The sequence below is a fragment of the Equus quagga genome, chromosome 22 (assembly GCF_021613505.1).
Source record: "Equus quagga isolate Etosha38 chromosome 22, UCLA_HA_Equagga_1.0, whole genome shotgun sequence".
NCBI classification, from domain to species: Eukaryota; Metazoa; Chordata; class Mammalia; order Perissodactyla; family Equidae; genus Equus; species Equus quagga.
The window spans coordinates 38,212,502-38,234,107 of NC_060288.1; the positions used below are offsets into that span (position 1 = coordinate 38,212,502).

At 49.4% G+C, this 21,606-nt stretch overlaps 1 protein-coding gene across 4 annotated transcripts in view; it reads right to left on the reverse strand.

Moving 5' to 3' along the window:
* Positions 1–1,051: 1,051 nt before the first annotated feature.
* The window catches only part of FBXO25 (F-box protein 25), a 62,977-nt gene continuing 42,422 nt past the window's right edge, over positions 1,052–21,606 (reverse strand). For 3 of the 4 annotated variants that reach the window (XM_046648622.1, XM_046648621.1, XM_046648620.1), the window contains exons 6-11: positions 18,771–18,864; positions 17,408–17,592; positions 11,131–11,313; positions 7,230–7,373; positions 2,954–2,980; positions 1,052–1,982 (exon numbers count right to left, since the gene is read on the reverse strand). In XM_046648622.1, the coding sequence (XP_046504578.1) occupies positions 1,893–1,982; positions 2,954–2,980; positions 7,230–7,373; positions 11,131–11,313; positions 17,408–17,592; positions 18,771–18,864 (723 nt within the window). In that variant the 3' untranslated portion in view covers positions 1,052–1,892. The remainder of the gene's footprint in view (positions 1,983–2,953; positions 2,981–7,229; positions 7,374–11,130; positions 11,314–17,407; positions 17,593–18,770; positions 18,865–21,606) is intronic. The other variant, XM_046648623.1, reaches the window with a different exon arrangement.

Below are 21,606 nucleotides of genomic sequence, written 5' to 3' on the forward strand. Positions count from 1 at the left end.
GTGCCTGCGATATGTGCTAACACAGTGGAATGCTGGACCCTTCTCCCTACACTATTCATATTGTTATTTGGGGAAAAGAGCTGCAACAAGAGGTTAATGTCCTCTCAAGAAGAAATTAATACAGAAAAGACCAACATCCCAAAAGTAAAACAGGCAAACACACATTAGGTAATCTAAAAAACATAACAAAAACAGAAACCAACGGCCAATAAATACACAGAAGAAATGTCCAACCTCACATATTAAAACAGCACCAACAGAAAAGAAACAATGATATCTGTCCTTGGGGAATGTGGCCTCAACGGACTCCATCTCTTAGAAGGATTCTCACAATTTCTGTTCTCATGAGCAGTCTGGAAATAGCCTTCAAATATCTGACTCATTCCCTTGGTTCTACTTCTCGTTTATCTTGAGATGATCAGATGCACAGTTACTTATGTTAACAGCCAAAGTCAGAAATGACCTGATGTCACGATGTAAAGACTGTTCCATCTGTTGATACTATGCAGCCAACAAAACCATGTTTTCACAAGTGCTTTTGAGCAAAAGGCTGGTTATAGAATGAAAGTGGTGTACAGGCTGCTTATGGTTTTATGAAAGCTTCTACTCCAACACATGCCTGGAGGGACACTACCATTTGAAATTAAGAAGCATATTCTTGGCAGTTAGGGTCAGTTTAGCACAGAATGTGTGCTGAAAAATCCAGAATCTTTATTTACAAATATGCAAAACCACAAACTTTAATATGCTTAGAGGAAAAAAATTAAAGGAGGCAGTAGAAATGATTTTGTTTGGTCCTCTGATCCTATTCAAAAATGAAAATAGACACAATGCGTTTCTCCCCTGTAGCTGCTGGGGGCAAGTGTTCCCTTTCTGGCACAGTCATCTTTGGGGTTGGGTTATGGGTGATGTTCATTTTCTTTTATACACCTTTATTTTCAAAATTTTCTACAATGCACATGCATTATTTAAAAATAAATCTTTTAAAGGTTTAAATAAATATCAAAATCACGAAAGCTACTCTTTTCAGTAAGATGCAAAACTGACGAAGTTAAATCAGCAAATAAACATGGTTTATTGTCTATAAAAGTAGTTTCAGTACAGTCGAGTTCAGGCCACAGGGGCTGGCCCTGACTTGGTCGTGGCAAATGCTCCATGGTTGTCTGGTCCCCCCACAGCTCAGGTGAGAACAGGCCTGGCAGAGCAGGGCTCCCTGCCCGCCAGTGTCCTCGAGCCCCCAGGACCGCAGCCACACCACTAACAAACACCTCTGTTGGTCACAAACGTTTTGCACAATTTACAACCCAATTGCTAGACACCAGATTGGAGATGCAGATATTTCCCTAGGTTCATTTTGCATTCAAAGAGGATTCATCTGGACACAACGGATGCAGTTAAAATACATGTTAAGAAAAATAAATATTCTGCACAATGTATTTACAAGGATCAATTGTTCTGTCCCCAGCCCCAATTACTACAAAATCAAGAAACTATCATTTGACAATTGAGAAGCATATTATTGGCTGTTAGTGTCAGTTGAGCACAGAATGTGGTGCTGAAAATCCAGAATCTTTTCTGAACCACATTTAGAAATATGCAAAGTTGCAAATTTTATATGCTTAGAAGAAAGGAATTTCTTAAAGAAGTAAGTAGAAATGATTTTGCTTGGGTTCCCTGACCCCCTTTCAAAAATGAAAATATGCAACAGTGCATTCCTACGCCAAGAAAAGCCTTTATGTCCCTTCTAGTTCTTTCCAGCGAACGCAGGCCTCCCAGGAGGCCTCCAGTCACCATCCCAGTCATCACGTATAGTCACAAAAAAAACACTACCAGCTATTGCACAAACACACAGTGTACCACCTTTGACAGCGACGCAGTAGGGTGAGGGTCCTTTAAAACTTGAAGAGATCGATGAAGTGCTGTGGAGACACAGGCATGAAGCAGCTGTCAGGGTTGGCAGCCGTGCAGGGGTGTCCTGAGTCCTGCGGGAGGAGGGGAGAGGCATTATCACAGATCAGCCACCAGCCGTTTGTTTAAACGAACCCCGGACCCCACTGCAAAGTGGAAAATAACGGATGAGAAGGATGAAACACAGGCAAGCAGGGCAGTTTCTTAGGAGAGATTCTGTTGGAATTTCTGCTCAAGGAGATGGAGAGACAGGTGGCCCAGAGCTGGTCCCTGGAAGCTGTGCCCAGTCCTGAGTCAGAGGAACAGAAGCCTGGGCTTTTCTGCCTCCCTGGTCCTGGTGTGCTCGCTTCCCACTGGGAATATTCTGAAACCACATTCTCGAATTCCTGCGGTGTCCCTCTCCCGGTCGTGGCCTATGCTGGGGGTCATATTCCCCGCTACCCATCAGCTATCCCTGATGCTGCGTGATGGGCATCACCAGCTGGAAGCAGCACCCCAATGGCCCATGTGGCTGCTGCAGTGTGAGGGAGGTGGGAGCCCACGCTCAACTGAAGACCCAGAATTGTGTTTAATAGGAAAAATGATGAAAGGAAAATAGGTGTTGTGTAAGAAGACTGGCAAGCTCTGAAGAGAACAAGGACCCTAAAGAATACAGGGCAGAGGGAGTCAGAAGCCACGCTAGGCCAGTGCATGCTCTGAGAGTGGCTGCTGGCTGACGATGGACCACCCTAAGAACCATGCGGTGCCCTTTATCTGAGTGAAATTCTTACACACAAGCTGACAAGCTCCCCTCAGGGCTGAGCGTTTGTCACTCAGTGCTGGTCTACAAGACAGTTCATGAAAACCCTTTGGTGGAGGTTGGAATAAGCAAGAAAGAGTTGCAGTTCTGGCCGCTGGTCACACACACATGCTGTGTGTCTGGGGCAGCAAAGGCTGTGGGCTAACGAAGCTGGTCCCCTGGGTAGTGGAGGGGGCTACACAGACACTGCAGACACACCATCAGGCCTCGGTGTACGTGTGCATGCATGGGAAAACATGGAGCTACCTTGAATAACAAAGCGAGGCGGCAGTCCTTCGAGATGGTGAAGAAAGAGTCAGGAGGGAGTGCAGTGAAGGGGGGAAAAAGAGAAAAGGTCAAGATTAGGAAGAGCCAGATTGTGTCCAGGCACTTAGGTTTGAGGCATGCTGTTTATGAAAATAACTGAAATCATCAGGTACTAAATGTGGGCAATAAAAATATTAAAGTAAGCATACAAGGCACCATCAGATACCCCAAAGATCCATACAACCTGAATCAGTAAGACAGTGACAAACATTTCCATTTCCTTGTAAGTCTCTCAGACTGACAATGATGAGGCTGCAGGGCTAAATCATCTTCAAAACTGTTCACTGAAAAAAATGTAAAGCGATGCTGATATTTCCATGTTTAGTTTACACTGAAAAAGCGTGCAACAGATTCCTTGGAAAGTGACTTATTGCTTTTTCATGTCTGAGAGTCTAGTCTACTCTGTGCAGAGTGATGGGCGTCACCCAGATTCTATGTAGCCCAAGAGCTAGTGAACGAGCTCCATCTTCGGTACTCCTTTCTGCCTATTTGTGGTTTGTCAGTGCAAGATGGGCAACAGCCTGCTGCCTTCACACACGCCGTCCTGGCCATCCGCTGAGTGAAGAGGAACGAGAACCAGCACTGCTCGCTGCCTCCCTGCGGCGCCCTCGCCCTTACCCACACCAGAGATCTGGGCCGGCCAGTCAGTGCTGGTCAAGGGGAAACGGTGCCACAGCACGACTCAGACTAGTGGACTCTGCATCTGGGAGTCACCCCCTCGCCTCAGATTCTAGCTACGACTCTGCTCCTGATGACTGCGGCAGACCTGCAGTATGGACACTGGGGATCTGCACAAGCTTCTGGCAGCGGACACACTGAGACAAAAAAGTGACAGAGTCCCGACTCCTGCTCCTGCCTTCCACTGCACTCATTCTTGTCTGGCTTCCCAACCACCTGACACACCCAGTTTTAACTCAAGTTTTGCAAAGCTGAGAAGCACAGAAATTCAGATGGAGAAGAGGCAGGAGTAGGGAATACAACAGCCGTTCTTGACCACATGGCAACTGTCCCTCCCACCCCAGACCTCCTGAGTGACCCTGGGGCTTCTGAGGGCCAATGAAGTCAGACCCCAAGCCAGGCGGTGTCTGGTGGCAGAGATGAACCAGCTGAATGGCCACAGAGACCCTGCTGTACAGGTACTAAAGACAGAAATGTTATCCCTCCTATCACTTTGGAGATTTCTCACTAAGGCAGGTGGAAAAATGGGAGCCCAACTCAGCATGGCTAAACTGCACTTTAACAGAGGGAAAACATCTGGCAGCAGAGGCAGCTGCATGGCAGCTGCCTGTCAGAGAGCTCCAGATTTACATGGAAAATGGGAAAATACCTGATACAAAACAGAGACGGGTGCACCGCTGGCTCCCACCTGTGTCTGAGGCCCAGGCACGATTCAGTCACCAGCATCCCCCCAGCTCTGTTCTCTTGAAGGGTTGATGTTACCTCAGTTCTTGGTCAGCACAAAATACTTACTGGGCTGCTAAAGAAAATGAGTGATGCCATGGGCACCGTTCTCATAGCTCCAACTATGCGCAGGCACAGTGCTGTTCCACCCTCACACCCCCTGTGTGGCAGGTTTTATCATGAAAACGAGGCTCAGCGAGACTGGTCACTTTGTGTGGCCTCAGGACAGCTGGGCCAAGCCAGGAGGCGGATCCAACTCGGTCTCTGGACTGTTGAGCGGGTGAACGCGGCAGAGCAGACGAGAGGCTGAGCAGGAAGAACCAGCCCTCTCAGGAGCTGACTCAGGAAACAGGCTCTGTCAGAAAGGCCAGAGATTGGTCCTTTTTTACACTTTCACGTGCAGATTCAGAAATCAGAGCTGAGTGTAACCCACGTCTTCTGGAAAGACGTGCGGCAGAAAGCTGCGACGCAGCTGCGGGAACTGAGGCCAGTCCTCAGGGCTGCAGCTGCCTGGAGCTGGCTCCGACTGCCCCCAGGAGCGAGATCAGGATATTTCAAGAACGGGAAGAAGCAGCATCTTTACTAGGAAAGACTGTTCTGATTTTCATAACATGATTAAGTATGATAGGAAGGCTTGCTAAATGTAAGAATTCACAGGCAAATTCTTCTGGAAAGCTAAAAATCACCTCTCGAGTTTTAAAAAATCAGAACTTCTATACTTCAGGATATGTGGGCAGCAAATTTTTACCCTGCCTAACAGCACACGCGCTGGGAGAGTATTTGTTTGCTTGTAAACTACTCAAGAGACAGGGAGGGCTCCAATATTCTCCAATATTGTTCTTAGAAAAATGTCTATCACAGAAGACTGAAAGACTTTTATCCCACGAATAGTATTTTCCCCAGAAAAACGTCACTGCTTGTAATATTTCTCTAGAATAAAATAGTCCGCTCAGGAGAAAAGCAGAGAACTCTTGGGAGAAGCATCAATTCGAAGAGAAATCTAGAGCATTTCATCCACCCCTAGTACACCACTGAAGACACAGCCTCACATGTTTCTAGCGAGTGCTGGCAATTCTCAGAGGAGCAGGTCCCATCAGGGCGCAACCCCGAGGCCCCACACACTCAGCTGCCTTCTCCATCTACCAGCACCTACCTGAGTGTCTGTGCCCTGCGGCTGGAACAAGGGAGCAAAAGGGTGGCTCCCTCCTGTGTGCCTGTAATCCATCACTGACAGACTGACTGACCTACTGATTCATTCGCTCACCAGACAATGACCAAGTGCCTCGCAGTGCGTGCTGAGTGCCACAGCGAGAACAATGTGTCCCCTGCTCTCGTCGAACAGTGCTCTACACAGCAACTCAACTACCGCACAACACAGGACATATTTTCTCTTTAATATCAAGAAGGAAGTCATACTAAAACACAGAACAGTCAATTAGAAGTAACAAAGTTTCATGCTATTCACATGTGGAGGCACCAGGAGTTACTCACGATGCTGCTCACTTTTGACTTGGTAAACAAAGTTCTGTCACAGCAACGCAGGAACCACTCTCAATGTCTTTACATTCACTGCTCAGCCATGGATCAGAATTTAAAAAAAGAATCCACACTACCGTAAATGTAATGTGAAATGACTAAAGTTTAAAGTGGTCTCTTTTCCAACAGTCTAGTTTGCTGTGTTATCCATCCAACAGATTACCAGTAGAGGTAAAGCAAGAGAAATGAGCAGGTGCGTTGCTTCCCAGGCAGAAGCTGGACAGCCCTAACCCCAAAGGCGGTAGGAGGTCCCGGACCCAGGCTTGAGCGAGGGCCGAGAAGCAGGGCTGCAGTGAGTCCAGGACACGGTCACACTCGCGGCCAGCCCACCAGTTTTGCCACTTTTCTTCCCCCTGTGAAATCTCACAGTTATACATATTCAGACTCAGGGGAAATCACGGATCATGCATCCCGGGCCAACAACATCAGCATGTTAAGAAAATAAAACTACCCACAAGGAGGAGTACAGACCCCTGGCTGCAGAAAAGCCACTTGCATCCAACACAGTCTACAAAGTGAGAAGTACAGCAAATGACGGGACGGGAACAAGAGGACGGAGCCTAATTCACTCTGATCCTGAAACTGCTGGAGACGATGCTCCCAAGTTCAGGTTTTCCCCGCAGGGCTGGACTCGCAGGTAAGGAGGAAACCTTGTCAGTTCTGGTCCCACGAATGAGGAGACCGCACGTTCACCTGACAGTCTGGGACCTCTGTGGACCTCTGCTCCAAGAACTGCTCTGAGAGGAGGGCCTCCGGGAGAGGCTGTTTCGGGGCGTAGGGGCTGCCCTGACAGCCACTCCAGGGGACCCTCTGGCTATGGGCCTGGGGGAAGCAGCAGGGGCTCCTCCTCAGGTTGATGGAGCTAGGGAATCTTAACCCCTTCCCCCCAGCTTGGGGCAGGCAGGGCGCTCCAGAGCTCCTGCCAGGAAAGGCCGCTGGCCGCAGGGAGGCGGTGCTGCCCCACACTCGGCCCAGGGCCCACCAGACACTCTTGCCTCATGTGCCAAGGCATATAAAAGGGAGAAACTGAGTCATCCGAGGGGAGAAGAGGCGGCCAGACATCTCAGTTTTCAACATTTCTGATTCAAACCACAAGTTGTACATTTTACTTTTATGAACCTATTCCCCTGCCCCATATTTGCTGAAGTATATCTCATTATCTTTCTTATCACAAAGAGAATTTCCCATTTTCTTTTACCATTACAATTAAAATAAAGGCAAATAATTTGTTTCACCAAGTTTTAATCCCCAAATTTCAAGAATGTGTTGAAATTATTACCTTCCAAAAGAGGATGCTGCAGTGCCGACAGAAATGCAGAGTGTCCCCATACTGCTCCCTGGTTGGGTAATACTTCTGCAGGGCAAAGTACGTCAACTTCCACTCGACGTGACCTTCTTCTGAAAGGACCAAGTGTCTACAAAACTAGACACAAACAAGTTCTGTTCAGAATCAGCTGATGGTTCTCACAGCATAGGACTAGGTGCAAAGTGATTTTAAAAGAAACTATAGTGCATGAAACATTCAATTATTTGAATCAAATAAACATGGAATGCCATGCAGCTGTTAAACAGATTTACATGTTCTGATCTGAAATGATGTCCATGATATATTATTAAGTTAAAGATATGTCACACACATTATATATCTGATGAGGGACTTGTACCGAGAATAAAGAACACTTATGACTCAGTAATAAAGACAACCCAATTAAAAAATGGGCAAAGGATCGGAAAAGATGTTTCTCCAAAGATATACATGGCCAGTAAGCACGTGAAAAGAGGCTCAACATCTCAGTCATCAAGGAAAGGGAATGAGAGACCACTTCACAGACTGGGACAGCTGTAATCAAAAAATCAGGTAAGAAGTGTAGACAAGCACGTGCAGAAATAGGAACCCACATACACTGCTGGTGGGAATAGAAAATGGTGCAGCTGCTTTGGAAAATAGTGTAGCAGTTCCTCAAAAATTTAAACCTTCAGTTACCATTTGACCCAGAATTTCCACTCCTACGACAAATGTCCACATGATGGTGTTCACCACTGCTCAGAGCAGTATGATTCTGAACAGCCACAAGGGGGAAACAACCCCAGTGTCCGTGAGCTGATGAACAGACAGACAAGATGTGATCTGTGCGTGGATGGGACGTTAAGGAGCCACAGAAAGGCCTGGAGCACTGACACTGCTTCAGCGTGAGTCTTGAGGTCGATGTGCTACGGGAAAGAAGCCATCACACGAGGTCCAGATACAATGACTCCACTTAGGGGAAACATCCATGCAGGAACATCTAGGGAGACTGAGGTAGACCAGGGATTGGGCAGGGTAGGCTGAGAGGTACAGGGTGTGGCTTCTTTCTGAGGTGATGAAAACGTCCTAAAATCAACTGTCGTGTATATGGTATCTTAATAAAGGTGTGAAAACACATTACGGAGTGACATGATTTCAGTTATGGGAAAATAACAGTGCACAGCTAGGCACACGCTGCCTGTGTCTGTGGAGGAGCCTGAGCAACAAGCAGGTGCTGAAGATCAGAGGCGACCCCTGGGGAGGAGCCTCCACTTTCAGACGCTGCCTCATCTCTGCGACTGCCACTGCAGCAAGCATGTTCCACTTTTCGTAATGAAAATAACCACTCGGATGACATGCACACACTTCAGTCACGACTTCTGAGGACATTGTTTTGACGTTATGATGGTGACAGTAAGAAAATTCTTGTTTCTAACAGCATTTGCAGAGAACAGCTTGGAAAATAGAGAAAAGTAGTTAATGGCCAGGTTATACTAATTTCTGTATCTTCCCAGTACTGTTGGAAACTCACTTCCTAGAGAGGAAACCACTTGTCTCCCTGCTTCTCATGGCCCTGTGCTGTGCCGGTGTTTGTGGATCCCCACTGTTTTCTCCTCAACAACCAACCATGACTTTCCAGAACTCAAACCCAACATCCATACCACATGCTCAGGTCCTCACAGCGTGACCTCAGATGAGCCGTCAGTCCACCCTGCACACTCACTCAGTTTCACCTGGTGGAAGCTGCCTCACCTCCACCATTTTCATAGTTATTTCTAGTTTGTGTGTCTTTTTTAGCATTGTTTACCATTAGTTACCAAACCCTGAAGAACAGAGAATTTTTTGGATGCTGTGTTTTTATATGTGGTCAACAAAATATGTGCGAGATGCACCTGTAAGAGCTAATTGCTAATTCTGACCATATGACATTAAACACAGATGCAGAAGACACAACTTCTTTAAAGTGGTTTCTCTGAGGAAAAGCAAGGGTCTCACAATGGTCAACAGAGAGTCTGAAATGCCTGTCAGGCACTCCGATTAGCACCCTGGTAAACAGCTGGGGCCTGCACTCGGCGAGGGAGGTGGGAGCACCAGGAGCAGCAGCCAGCTATGGTGCATGCCAGCCAGCACACCCGGGCCTCCCGCCGCCCAGCGGGCCTCAGCTCCCCTTGCCGTCTCCACCCTTCACCCCCACTTCCCTCTAAAATCTTCAACACCCCACTGCCTCTGCTGACTTCAGAATTCAGCCTGCTTTCTTCCCTGTTCAAATTAAGCCTGACTTGCCTGCTTCTCGCAGCATGTCCACCTGACACAGTGCTTCCCAGGGTCACCCGCAGCCTCTGCAGACTCAGCCGACGGGCTCTTTAGCTGAGCACCTCATCCGGGGCTCTCAGGGACCCTGTGTCCTTTGCAGGCTATGCTCCTCGACTCAGCTGCTGGAGCTGCTCCTCAAGGCTCTCCAGGTCTCATCTCTTTCCGGTCCTTCTCTCCAGGCGAGTCCATTGAGGCCCAAAGACCACTTCTATGCTGGTCCCTCTCAATCAATGTGTCCAGCTCAGACCTTTCCTCAGAATACTCCCTGCCCTCTCGACTTGTTTCCCTCAGATATCCGGAAGGCAACTCAAACCCCACTGAATCCCGCTGTACCTCCTCCTCTCACCCCAGCCGGTCTTCCCTCTGCAGGGAAGGCACTGCCACCCACCCTGTGCCAGCAGAGACCCGCTGGGGCACCTCCTGCCCACCTGCCCCTGCAGCCGACCCGCATTCAGTCCATCGGCGTCTCTCTCTCCCTCGTCTGCTCCTCCCCACCAGCACCCCTTCTTTCTCGGCATGTCTCTCAGTGGGTCTCCCTAATCCCACTCCCGTCTATCCCCCAAACAAGAACAAGAACAGCCGTTTACAACTGCACGTTGTTTCAACACTTGAGTGCCTTTCTGGGTCTGCTGGGGACAGACTCGGATCTGATGTGGTCTCTCAGGCCTTGGGGCTACTGCCCGCCCGTCTCCGTCCGCTCGCCTCACCCCTCCCTCCAGGGCCTCTACATACAGAGTTCTGTCGGCCTAGAACCTGCTTACGGCCTACGAAACAGTAATGCTCTCGAGGAACCCCCCACCCCGCCCTGTCCTCCCAGAGAGAACAACGTTCGCGTGTGCAATGCCACATGCTTCTACGCTGCTTTACAAACACGAACCTGGTGACATGTGTAACGTCTGTCTCCCCTCTTGACAGGAACTCAATGGCAGCAAGACCATGTCTGCCTTTGCTGACGCCACCTTACCCACAGCAGACACCCCTAAACGCCTGTGCAATGCCGGAGTGAATGCACGAGTCAGCCCAGCCCAGAAACAGCACAACAGGATTTAACGCTGGAGAACGGACAAGCAAACTACTTGGGAAAAGGCCCCCAGCAAATGCACATGAACTGCTGCGTGCTGGTTCCCATGGGACAGGAATGCGGGGAGGGGAGCATGTTCTGTGGACACTGAGGAGCGGTGTACTGCCCACTGATAACCGAAACTAGAAGGAACATGACGCTTACAGGGTATGCAGCACCATAAAAGGCAGAACTGGAATTTGAGTCACCAAGTGAAGGAAAAAAGACAATAAACCAGTAACCTCGAAACATCTTGCTATTGACAGAGGTGAAGAAGAACTCAGCTCTTGTTCTGTTGTTTTGTTTTAGGTTGTTTTTAGAATCACTGTGTTTTTTTGAAAATGAAAAATAAACTTATAAGCTATAGAAGAGAAACCATAAGTGATTTTAATAGTCCTGATTATTCTTAATTCTTTAAAAAGTACACCAAAAACAAAAGTACCTGAAAGGCACGCAGGCACAGTACGCAGGCCGGCCTGCGCCAAGAGCGCCACGAGCCCGGGGTCTCTGCCCCGCACTCACCTGCTTGTCGGCAAAGTGGTACAGGCACAGCTTCCTCCACAGCTGCCTGTCTTCGCTGAGCGCGGACAGCGCTGGGGTCACCTGGCCCAGAGTGACGACGTCCCACCCGTCCGAGAGTCTGTGCAGGATGTTGCTCAGCACGTGCAGAGGAAGGTCGCTGAGCGTGAGGCCGCTGTCCACGTGCTGGAAGGAGAACACGGAGGCGTTTCACCAAGCGCACGACGCCCGGGGCTCAGCGGCACTGAGCCACACGGAGCCCGGGAGGCCAGGCGAGGACAAACGCTCCGAACCGTGGCCGCACGAAGGAGACGCAAGCCGAGCCGGGCTGCACCCACGCTGCACGGCCGAGCGCCCGCACCCACGACCCCGGCCGCGCCAGGCCGCCAGCGCGGGGCTGTCCAGCGATGGCCGCAGCGCAAAGAGGAGCAGAACCGACGGCTCCTCCAGGACGCCGCACTCCTGCGAGGCTCACTGACCTGTAGGATGACCACACTGAGAAGACACGCCTGGAACACGGCGGGCCCTGAGAACGCGCGATGGAGGAGCGGAGCGAGCGCCTCCCGGGGGCCGGCGTCAGCACGCCCGCCCCATCTGCGCCCGGCGTGGCCCAAGGCCCGGACAGTGCGGGCGCGGGTGTGTTGAAGGTCCAGCGCTTTGGGCTCGGCGTTGGGAGGGCGACATCTCACCGAGGCTGAACCTCTGTGCCGTCCATCCTCGCCAGCACCCGCCGGCGTGGATGCGGCGTGTCCATCCCTGGGGGCCGACCGGGTGGGCGCCGCAGCGCACAGGCACGTCCAAGGAAAGGCTGCTGGTGCCGTGGTGGCCCGGAGGCGGCCTGGGATCCCAGCCCGGACCCGCTCTGTGCTCACCCCGTGAGCCCTCAGTCCCCCAGCGCATCGCAGACTCGCACCAGCAGTGCCTCCAACGGAGGGACACACGGGCTAACCGGCTGGGCGGGACGTTCTGGCGGAGGGAGGGTCTGACGCCTGTGCACGGACACCCGCTGGAGCCGCAGCCCGCTCCTGCTGGGTGGGGGAACGGCTTCTGTCTGCCGCTGGTCACCCCCGCGCCCGGCCGGCTGCCTCCCACGACCCCAGTACCCAGCATGCAACGGACGAACTAATTCCCCGAGTCTGGTCCCAGGAACCACCTGCCGTCCGTGGAGGGCGTGGTGAGAGGCCCTTCTCCGTCCCTCCCTCCTCGTCCTGCCACCGCGCAGCTGTGAATGGCTCCCGGTACTCAGAAATACTCCAGCCGGAGGCCCTCGATGGGCATCCTTCCGCACGGGCGACTCGAGGCAGGACGCTGCCGAGCCACCCCAACCCCACGTGCGGGCATCCGCTGCTGCTGGGCACCACGGGCCTCTGCGCTCCAGTCCACAGGACAGCCTAACGCCCTGGACGGAACCGCGTGGTGTCCGTCACGTGTGTCGCTTCACTTTCACGCCATCACACAAGGTGCCTCTGCCACCACCCGGATGGGAACCTTGCTCGGGCGGCCCCTGTGCCCCAGGATGGCACGGGTGCCCGCGGCAACCAGATGTCCTCTGAGGCACAAACAGATGACAAGTCACCACGGACTAAGCACGGCTGAGTCGAGATTCAGCCAGTCCTCCCCTTCCTACTGTCTACACGTGGCAGCGTAATATGAAAGATCATATGTGTGAGTCTATCCCCAACTACTAGTCTTAACACGAGTACATGAATTGAGTCTTGTTCTGAACAGGGGCTTCATTCTCCTGAAAGTTCTGTGTCAGACAGGATGTCATACTATCTGCTGCTAATATGGCAGGGCTCAGGTGGTACGATGTGGCTGAAACAAATCCTGGATGGGCGAAGCATTACAGATTGCAGTGTGAAAACTTGGCATCTGGTTTTCTGGAAGGGTCCAGATTTACAGCCCTGTTATGACTATAAACAAGCGAGGACAACAGAAATGCCAATATTTTTCATCTAAACGCTATCTTCCATTCGAATGTGAAGTGGCAGCAAAGTCTTCTATGTTGGACCACACTGCATTTTAGCTCAGCTGCTCCTGGTGAGCTAAGCGTGTCACCATCGTGGACTCGTGACAGCATGGACATGCACAGGGACAGAGGCTCCCCTCTCCTGCTCTGGGCCATCTCACTTCCTGCATCCAGAGAGGGGACTCCCGCTCCCTGTGGAAGCACGCTGGGCAAGAGAAACTTGAATCATCTCTGCTTGAACCCCATGGGTTGAGGTCACAGCTCCACGTGAAAACCGGTGACAGGAAGTAGACTGCCCGGCTTGAGCCTGCCCCTCTGCTCAGCCTCCTCTGCGGTGCGCCCACCCCACCACGGAGGCCACCCCTGTTCCTCCCCTCATGCCCACTTGGAGGAAGGCACCACACACAGCCCAGTCTTTCCCTGATGCATCTCCTATGTCGTACCTGTCACTTCCTCAGGGAGTGCTCACCACCATTGAGCTGTACGATGTCATGGGGTCTGCTTCCCCCAGGCTCAGCCCCTTGCTGGTACCAGAGGGGCTCCCTCAAACGCAGACATCTCGATGTCCTCGCACTGGAAACAGCCAAGACTCCCTCACGCACACCCAGAGGCTGCAGTCTACCCTACGATCTGGCCTTGAGTTCTCCCGTGCCTCATCTCTCACGCCTTCTTCCAAGCACCTTGGGCACCTGGAGCACCTGTGACTGCCCCTGAATGCAGGCTCCCACGCCTCTGGCCGTGCAGCTCTTTGCCCGAAGGCCCCTGTGGCTCCTGGTTTCGCAGTGGTGTGCTGGAGCCGAGCCATACTGGCTTGAGGAAATCAATTCTGCAACTTTCAGGAATTCTGTGAGCCAGATGACTTGCTGGTGGCCTGAAATCAGCCAGGTGAGAAACTGACAAATGCTACCAACAGGGCTTTTGCCCCTGAAAGCCAGCTGTTGAGCACTGACCAGCACACCAGCACCTGGATAATTTCTACTCTTTAAGCACCCCACAAGGTGGTGGCCTTCATGAAATGACGCTCTGTGTGGGTGTCTGCTGTATACCAACCCCCACTGATCACCAGGCACGCAGGCCCTGGACTAAAGCCATGTCTACTGGCTGCCATGCCCCCACCCCATGATGGTCCTGGCATACAGCAGGTGTCTAGTAAGTGCTTACTGAGGGAGGTCACAGGTAGGGTCACCGAGAAGAGACCAGAAGATGTAAACGAGACAGCACTTCAGCTTCACCAGCACCACCGAGCCTTCAAGTGCAGCTCAGAAAGCACAGCACATCTGTCTGAGGAGCAGAGCAGAGGTCTGTGGTGTCTTTTCCAGGCGCACACTGCTCACGAGATGACATCTCAACGACACACAGCAGGCCGAGACTCACCACCTGCCGTGGCCATGACCTCCCACACCGGGGCTGCTGGGCTGTTCCTGAGCTGCCCACCGGCACCCATGTGCCAGGGCCCCCACGGCTCAGTGAAGCACTGGCACTTGTTTTGGATTAAAAACCAGTCTTTTTATAAGATTAAGTCATAAAAATGAGGCTGCTTAATCCAGCCAGAAGACTCTACGAAGATCCTTGGAGACGTCGACACAAAATTATCTGCTTCTACCTTCTGCTGTCGTTGCTCCGCCCCCTGTGGCCACACCCTGTGCACTTCTGACCGGATGTCAGGTCGTTCTTCGGTCTCTTCACTGCAGAGACTCTTGATGGGAAGGAACGCTGATGACCTGCAACTTCAGGAACCGCCAGGTTCACAGGGTGATGCCAGTCGGTCACAGGAGAAAGCTGCGCAGTCTCCTTGCATGGCCAAGACATCCCTGATGCCACAGAAGACAAGCGGAGTCTAACTTTCATGTACAGCTTAAAGCTATTTTAAACCCAGCAGTCTGATGGCACACAGTAAATCATAATTTTATTTCTAATAAGCCACCAAGAAATTAAAGGAAAACGGTCATCTATTTTCCGAAGAAATGTTTTAAAAAGAGAAGGTAGAAGCTTGATGCGACAGACAGCTTCTGTCTGCCGTTCCACCTGGTCACTCTATCAGGCGGTGGAGCCTTCCTAATGGGCAGTGACGGATTTTACTTCCCAGAAGCATGTAAGAAAGTCACCCCCGGGTGTGAGTGAATCCGTCAGTCTCAGAGTCAATCAAGTGACAGAACAAGATGACAAGCAGCCTTTCAGATGTTCTTGGAAACCTTTCAACACTATGTGAGCCTTCTACTTATTTCTCAGAGTATCAAGCTGTCTTTTGTCAGGAAAATGCAGAAGAAAGGCAAGCGCTGGCTCACACAGCAAACTGGCAACTGCGTCCCATGAGGCTGAGCTGATCTCAACTCCACTCAGTCTCTTGGCTTCTGCTGTTGGCGAGCTGGGAGCTCTGGGCGGTTCCTCCCCTACCCTCCCACCACTCGTGTCCCCTTAAAATGGGCTGTGAATCAACACCAGGCAGCAACTTGCCACCAGCCAGAGGCACCTCGGCCCAGTGTGGCTGATGCATCCGACACCTACAAACGCAGCCGCGTTACTGGATGCTGTGTCCCAACAACCCTCCGAGGAAGGTGGGGCTGACCGACTTGCACTGTTGCTGCTGAGCCGCACGGGGCGGAACACCCAGCTCACCACAGAGGCCCACTGCCTGCCCCATGCTGAGCACATGGACGGGGGTCTGAGAGGGGCTGAGGGAGTCACTGGAAGACGCCAGCACCCAGCCGCCAGGGCAGGGGTTGCCTCCAGGTCCAGACAGGACATAACCTGTGCTCTGCACTGTCATCTGTGCTTTCTTTACCTCGGTTCAAGGATATCCTTACTTTCGTTTCTGCGCCTTGTTTCTCCCACTTGATTGAAGTGACAGCATGTGACACGAGGCGTCTCTAGCTGAGGCAGAGCACTGACCTCGAGCACCAGGGTTGGGGTGTGCACTGTCTCCTTAGTGTGGCTCTCGGCCACCCTGGCAGGGCAGCTGGGCGCACACAGTTCCCATCACACCTCTCTCTGCCGCTCTTCCAAGTCAGTGTCAGGGGAAAGGAAAATCTGAAAGGAGGGTGATGACATACCGATGCCTGCCTGCTCTGCCAGCCCACCAGGGAGAGGATGAAGGATCTCCCTGGCCTCCTCCCTCCTCTTTCGCAGTGACAGGCATGGGCCCTCCTGACTGGGCTAAGGCTGTCCTTCACCCACATTTCTGAGTGATGTCCAGCAGCTGGCCCTGCTGGAACTTCCCAGCCAAGCATCCCCTTCCTCAGGGGTCCTGAGCACTGAACCCCACTGCTGACCACCACAGACTGCAGTTCCCAGAGTTCACTAGCTGAGGTGGTGTTGCCTCATGAGGTGGCTGCACGAGGGACAAACAGGCCTGGAGCCCTTACGTCAAGGCTCCACAGCAAACCATGCTGTGTGTCTTACAGACAGACCCTGATAACACAGCCCCTTACCCGTGGGAATGAGGTGAGACAGGTGGGCAGAGCTGGACCACAGAGAGCCTGGAGCACAGTGGGGTCACATCTGAGGCATGCTTCCAACGAGTCTGCTTAGCTCTTATGACACTGAATGTTCATGTATTCACTTCAGCTTCAGATCCACATCAGGGAATCCGTCCTTATCATGTAAGTCTCATATTTAGATGGCAAATACACTTCTGAAAATGACGGCGTTCCTGTGGAGCCTGGGGCAGTGATGAGCCTCTACAGCAGTGAATCTGTGGAACAGTTTATCCCTCAGGCCACAGAGATGCGTATCCCATCTGTTCTTTCTCTTACAGAGTACAAGAGATAAATAAAACACACCTAAGACACTTCCTGTAGTCCATGGTGTTAACATTTTCTTGTTGGAACTAGTTATCAGAATAAACAAAAAACATCAGAGCGAGTGACATGATTTGCACCTTCTTTTCCCCATGTTCACTTTGTCAAAGAACCATCAATACACAGTACACACAACACACACAGAAGACAGCACGCAAGAGGAGAAGCAGCCCCAACCCTGCACGGTGGAGAGCTGCTGGCAACACAAAAGCCTTAATTCACTGAACGTTGTTTCAGCCGGAAACACAATTTCCTTGAGAGGTAAATTAACTCACCACTTCATCACCCACATGATCAGCTCTTTCTTAATGATTACTGTTCCCACTGTCTGTAAGCCATTACAAGGTCTTTTGATCCTAACACATCTTAAAACAATTGAAGGAATACTTATGAAAAGGTAAAGAAAAAAAGTCTTTCAAAAAGCTGTTAAGACTCTTTCACGTACACTTAGAAGAGTTAATGACTTCTGTAATATAAAAACAGAGTAATCATTTTTAGGCCCAGAAATTCATACCTTGGTCATCTGAAGATTCTGTAACTGCTGTTGCCAGGTGAGAATAGTTTCTAGTCGGCAAATCCAGATATTTATATTTCCCACCAATACGGACTTCCCTTCTCCTCTAATCAGAATGCACAGGGTAGAGCTCAGGTCTTGGAGAAGATTTTTGATTAGGCGAGGATTTTGGTGGTCATCAAGAACTGGAATAAACAAAAACAAAACTACAGATTGATACAGTTCACCGCCACTGTGAAAAACGATCTCGTTTCACTGCCCCAGAGTCTATCGACAAACACAAATCAACAAAGTGTGGCATGTATGGTACACATGATGGAATATTATTCAGCATTAAAAAGGAAGGAAATTTTGATATGCTACAACATGGATGAACCCCGAGGACGCTATGCTAAGTGAAATAAGCCACCACAAAAGGACAAATACTGTAGATTCCACTTGTATGAGGGACCTAGAGGAGTCAAATCCGAGACAGGAGGTAGATGGTGGGCGCCAGGAGCTGGGGGAGGGAATGTGGAGTATTGACTGGGGATAGAGTTTCAGTTTGGGAAGATGGAAAAGTTCTGGACATGGATGGGGGTGATGGGTGTACAACAGTGTGAATGTATTTTATGCCACAGAACTGTACACTTAAAAATGGTTAAAACAGTAAATTTTATGTTGTGTATTTTAACACCATAAAAAACAATGACTAATTTCACTACAACCCCAAAGTGGCATCATTTCTGAGCTATCACAAGTATGATGAGATTAAAAAAACTTTAAAATATTGCCCGATAGCATATTTTCAGTTGAGTCTACAATTTTGCCTTTAAAATTATCAGTCTCTATTTTCTTTTATACTTATCATAAAGAGAATTGATATTTAAAAATGGTTTATACATATAGTAAAATTCATATCACGCATAAACTCATGGTGTGAAATTTAAAGTTCCATTTATTATTAGCCACTAATTAATCAAGACAACCATCAAATTAAAAAGAAAATTATAGGCTTGTTTGACACCTGAGTGACTAAGTCACAGCCTGCCAATTACGGAAACAACTATATAGCTGACGTGACTGGGAATGACTAACCATGAAAAGGTAGAATATCTTTTTAAAACTCAGAGATTAATTATCTTTCTTATTATAACACATTCCTTTGTATGCAAAAGCAACTTTAAAAAATGTAAACAACAGTAACAGAACATTAAGAATTGGAGGGACCAACTTATATTACTGTCTCCATACTATCACATTCTTTGACATTATTGTTTTTGACAACATACATACTGGGGAAACATTTCCTAAAAATCTCATCTCCTTGCACTAAATTTCTAATTAAGATTTAGGTTGTTAAAAATATCAGTCACCATCTTACCCTTCTGAACGATTTTATCCAAAATGTTGAAGTAATTCTTTTGTGCGACACCACTCAATGATGTTAACTGGGATTTTGCAATTAGCTGCAACAGCTTAAAAGAAAGAGGAAACAGGCTAAGCACAAATCCATTTGATATGGACACACAACCACAGTGATTATCACCATACAGTGTCAGGACAAGAGGAGAAAAGAGTGGCCGCTCTGATTTCCACTCCTTGTAAGACTGCGTGTTTGTCACTTCATCTTGGGTGAGTAAGAACTTTGCAGGATGTGACACACTGACCGATCTAGGTCAGTTTCCCCAGCACACAGTTTGCCCTTTCAAAATGTAGGTTCAAGGCTATTTTCTCCTCAGGAAAGTTTTCATGGCTGTTATCTTTAAATATTTGTTTGGTCCCATCGTTTTGCTTTCTTCTTCGAAGATTCCAGTCATGGATATGCTGGATATTCTCTTACTGTCTGTCCTCTGCAGCTGTAATTTTCTTCAAACTCACTCTTAGTGTTGGGTTTTGATGAGTCTCTTCTCACTTCTAGAGCCTCTGTCCCTTCTTGTGTTTCCAGTGCCTGCCTTCTCCAAGTCTCCTTCCAGCCCCCCTTGTTTTCACGATGGTTCTCTGCTCTGTTCTCAGGGCTGTCTCCTGCTGCCTTGAAGGCAGGCACAAACCATCGCCCCTGGTCTCCAGCATTCCTGCCCTGGGATCTGCATCCACAGCCCCTGGTTTCTGCCCCACTCCCCACATCCTGCCTCCCTGACATTTCCTGGTGCTCAGCAGCCGTGGGTTGGTTGCTCCTTCCCACCTTTTCCTTGGTAAACTTGACGCTATGTCAGGTGCCTTCTGTTAATACTTATTTCTGAGTGAGGGACGATTTCCAAGAACACCTATTCTGAAGGAGGCTGCTCAGCCTCCTGAGCCTGCTGAGCCCAAATGCTGCCCCTCTCTGCCGCTGCGGGGAAAGCTGGCTTTCACACATACAGCTCATCTGCATGGCTCCTGGGTTGGCCCACAGACCACTTCTGGGTCTAGCTGGGTCTCAGAAGTCTTCTGTGGTCAGCCCTCTCCCCTGTAACCTCCTCACTTGTAAGCAAGGAATTTAGCATCTGTCAGCTCTGCTGTCCAGGCCAGGTCTCTCTTGGACAATGCATGTATCTGCTGGCGTCTTCCGGATCTGCCCACCTGCCCCTGCTGAGTCCTTCTGCCAACATGAGCACATCTACTCACTTCTTCCCGTACTAGTTCTGCTCAATCACAGCTGCTTTTGCTAAGCTGTAAATACGTGGAGAATCTGTGAATTACATCTGCCTCCAATTTCTCTGGAAAAGGAATTTTTCAACCCCTCCTTCCAATTCTCCTTGCCACCTTTCATGATTTCAGAAGGAGAAAAGAAAATGCTAACTCACATACTCACATAGCCATGTTGACTGTAAAAGTCCAAAAATAACATTATAAATATGACAATCCCATGATAATCTTCAGGAAAAAATCATTCTGCAACTTCTGATATATTTACATAAAAAATGTCCCATATCGCAGTGATTACAGAAACACAGCACTTTAGGGCCTTGGCTGGAAGTCAGACTAGGTCATACTGAACACACCTGAGAAGCCATGGCAGCAGTGTCAATCTTTTCAAATTAGCTAAGTATTATTATCAGATGTCTTTCTTGTCTGACCATCATCACCATCAGCACCACTTTAATGGTGAGAATATCTATTTCTCCTGCCTGAATTAGAACCAAATTGGAGACAAAGAATTCAGGCTGACTGAGATTAAGAGATCAGCTTTATTACTGCTGATAAAAGCGGGACTGGGATGTGACTTGGATATGTAGCCACAATGGGCTTCCTGGTTCTGACCCAAGAGAGGCTCAGCCGCCGAGCCACGGGGCTCGTTTAATAAACAAAACCTTCCAAATGGGCTTCTTGCTGCTGTAATACTTAGGACCCAAGAGAAACAGACCTGAATATGCAAATCCATTTTTCTTCTATTTCTCAAAGAAAAATGAGAGAAAAAAAGAGGAGCATTGCACAGCCCTACTCTCACCACCAGGAGAAGTGAGGGGCAGACTGCTACCCCAATGCAGTAGTTCTCAAAGTGTTGTCCAGGGACTCCTTAGGGTCCCCAAGGTCAAAATTACTTCCACAGTATCATTCATGTTATTTTCCCTCTCATTCTCACGCTCTCATGAGTGTGCAATGGAGTATTCCAGAGGCCACATGACATGTGCTATTGTAGCAGACCGAATTCAGGACCAGACCTGAGAATTCGGCTGTCCTCTATTACAGCAGACAGCAAAAAGATTTGCAAAGGTGTGAAAAACGCCACTGTCTATTTTTAAATTTCTCTATGATAAATATTAATAGATATAACTCACATATGTGAAATCTCTTTGGGGTCTTCACTAATCTTGAAGAGTAAAAGGATCCCTAAGACCAAGTTTGAGAACTCTGCTTTTGGTGGATTTCCTTCGCCAATGTGGAATGAGTGTCCTAGGGCATAAGTTTTCCTAACTACCCCTCCTGTCATCAACATAAACTACAGTTTTCTAATATCATGGAAAAAAATCCTTTAAAAAAACAACTAAACCCCTAGCAGAGGGTTCAGGGTTAGCACGGCTGGCTTAGCCAGTTACCCACGGAGGACCGGATAATGGATGGGCACCCAGCAGGAAGACCACCACACTGTTACACGCAAACACCAAGAAAACAAGAGTGGAAGTGTTAACAGGTGACAAACTGAAATTTTAAGTTAAAATGGTAATTAAGATGAAAGGGCAAAAGACAATTTACAAAGAAATAAAACCAGGCAGTAGCCTCTATTTAGATACATATAT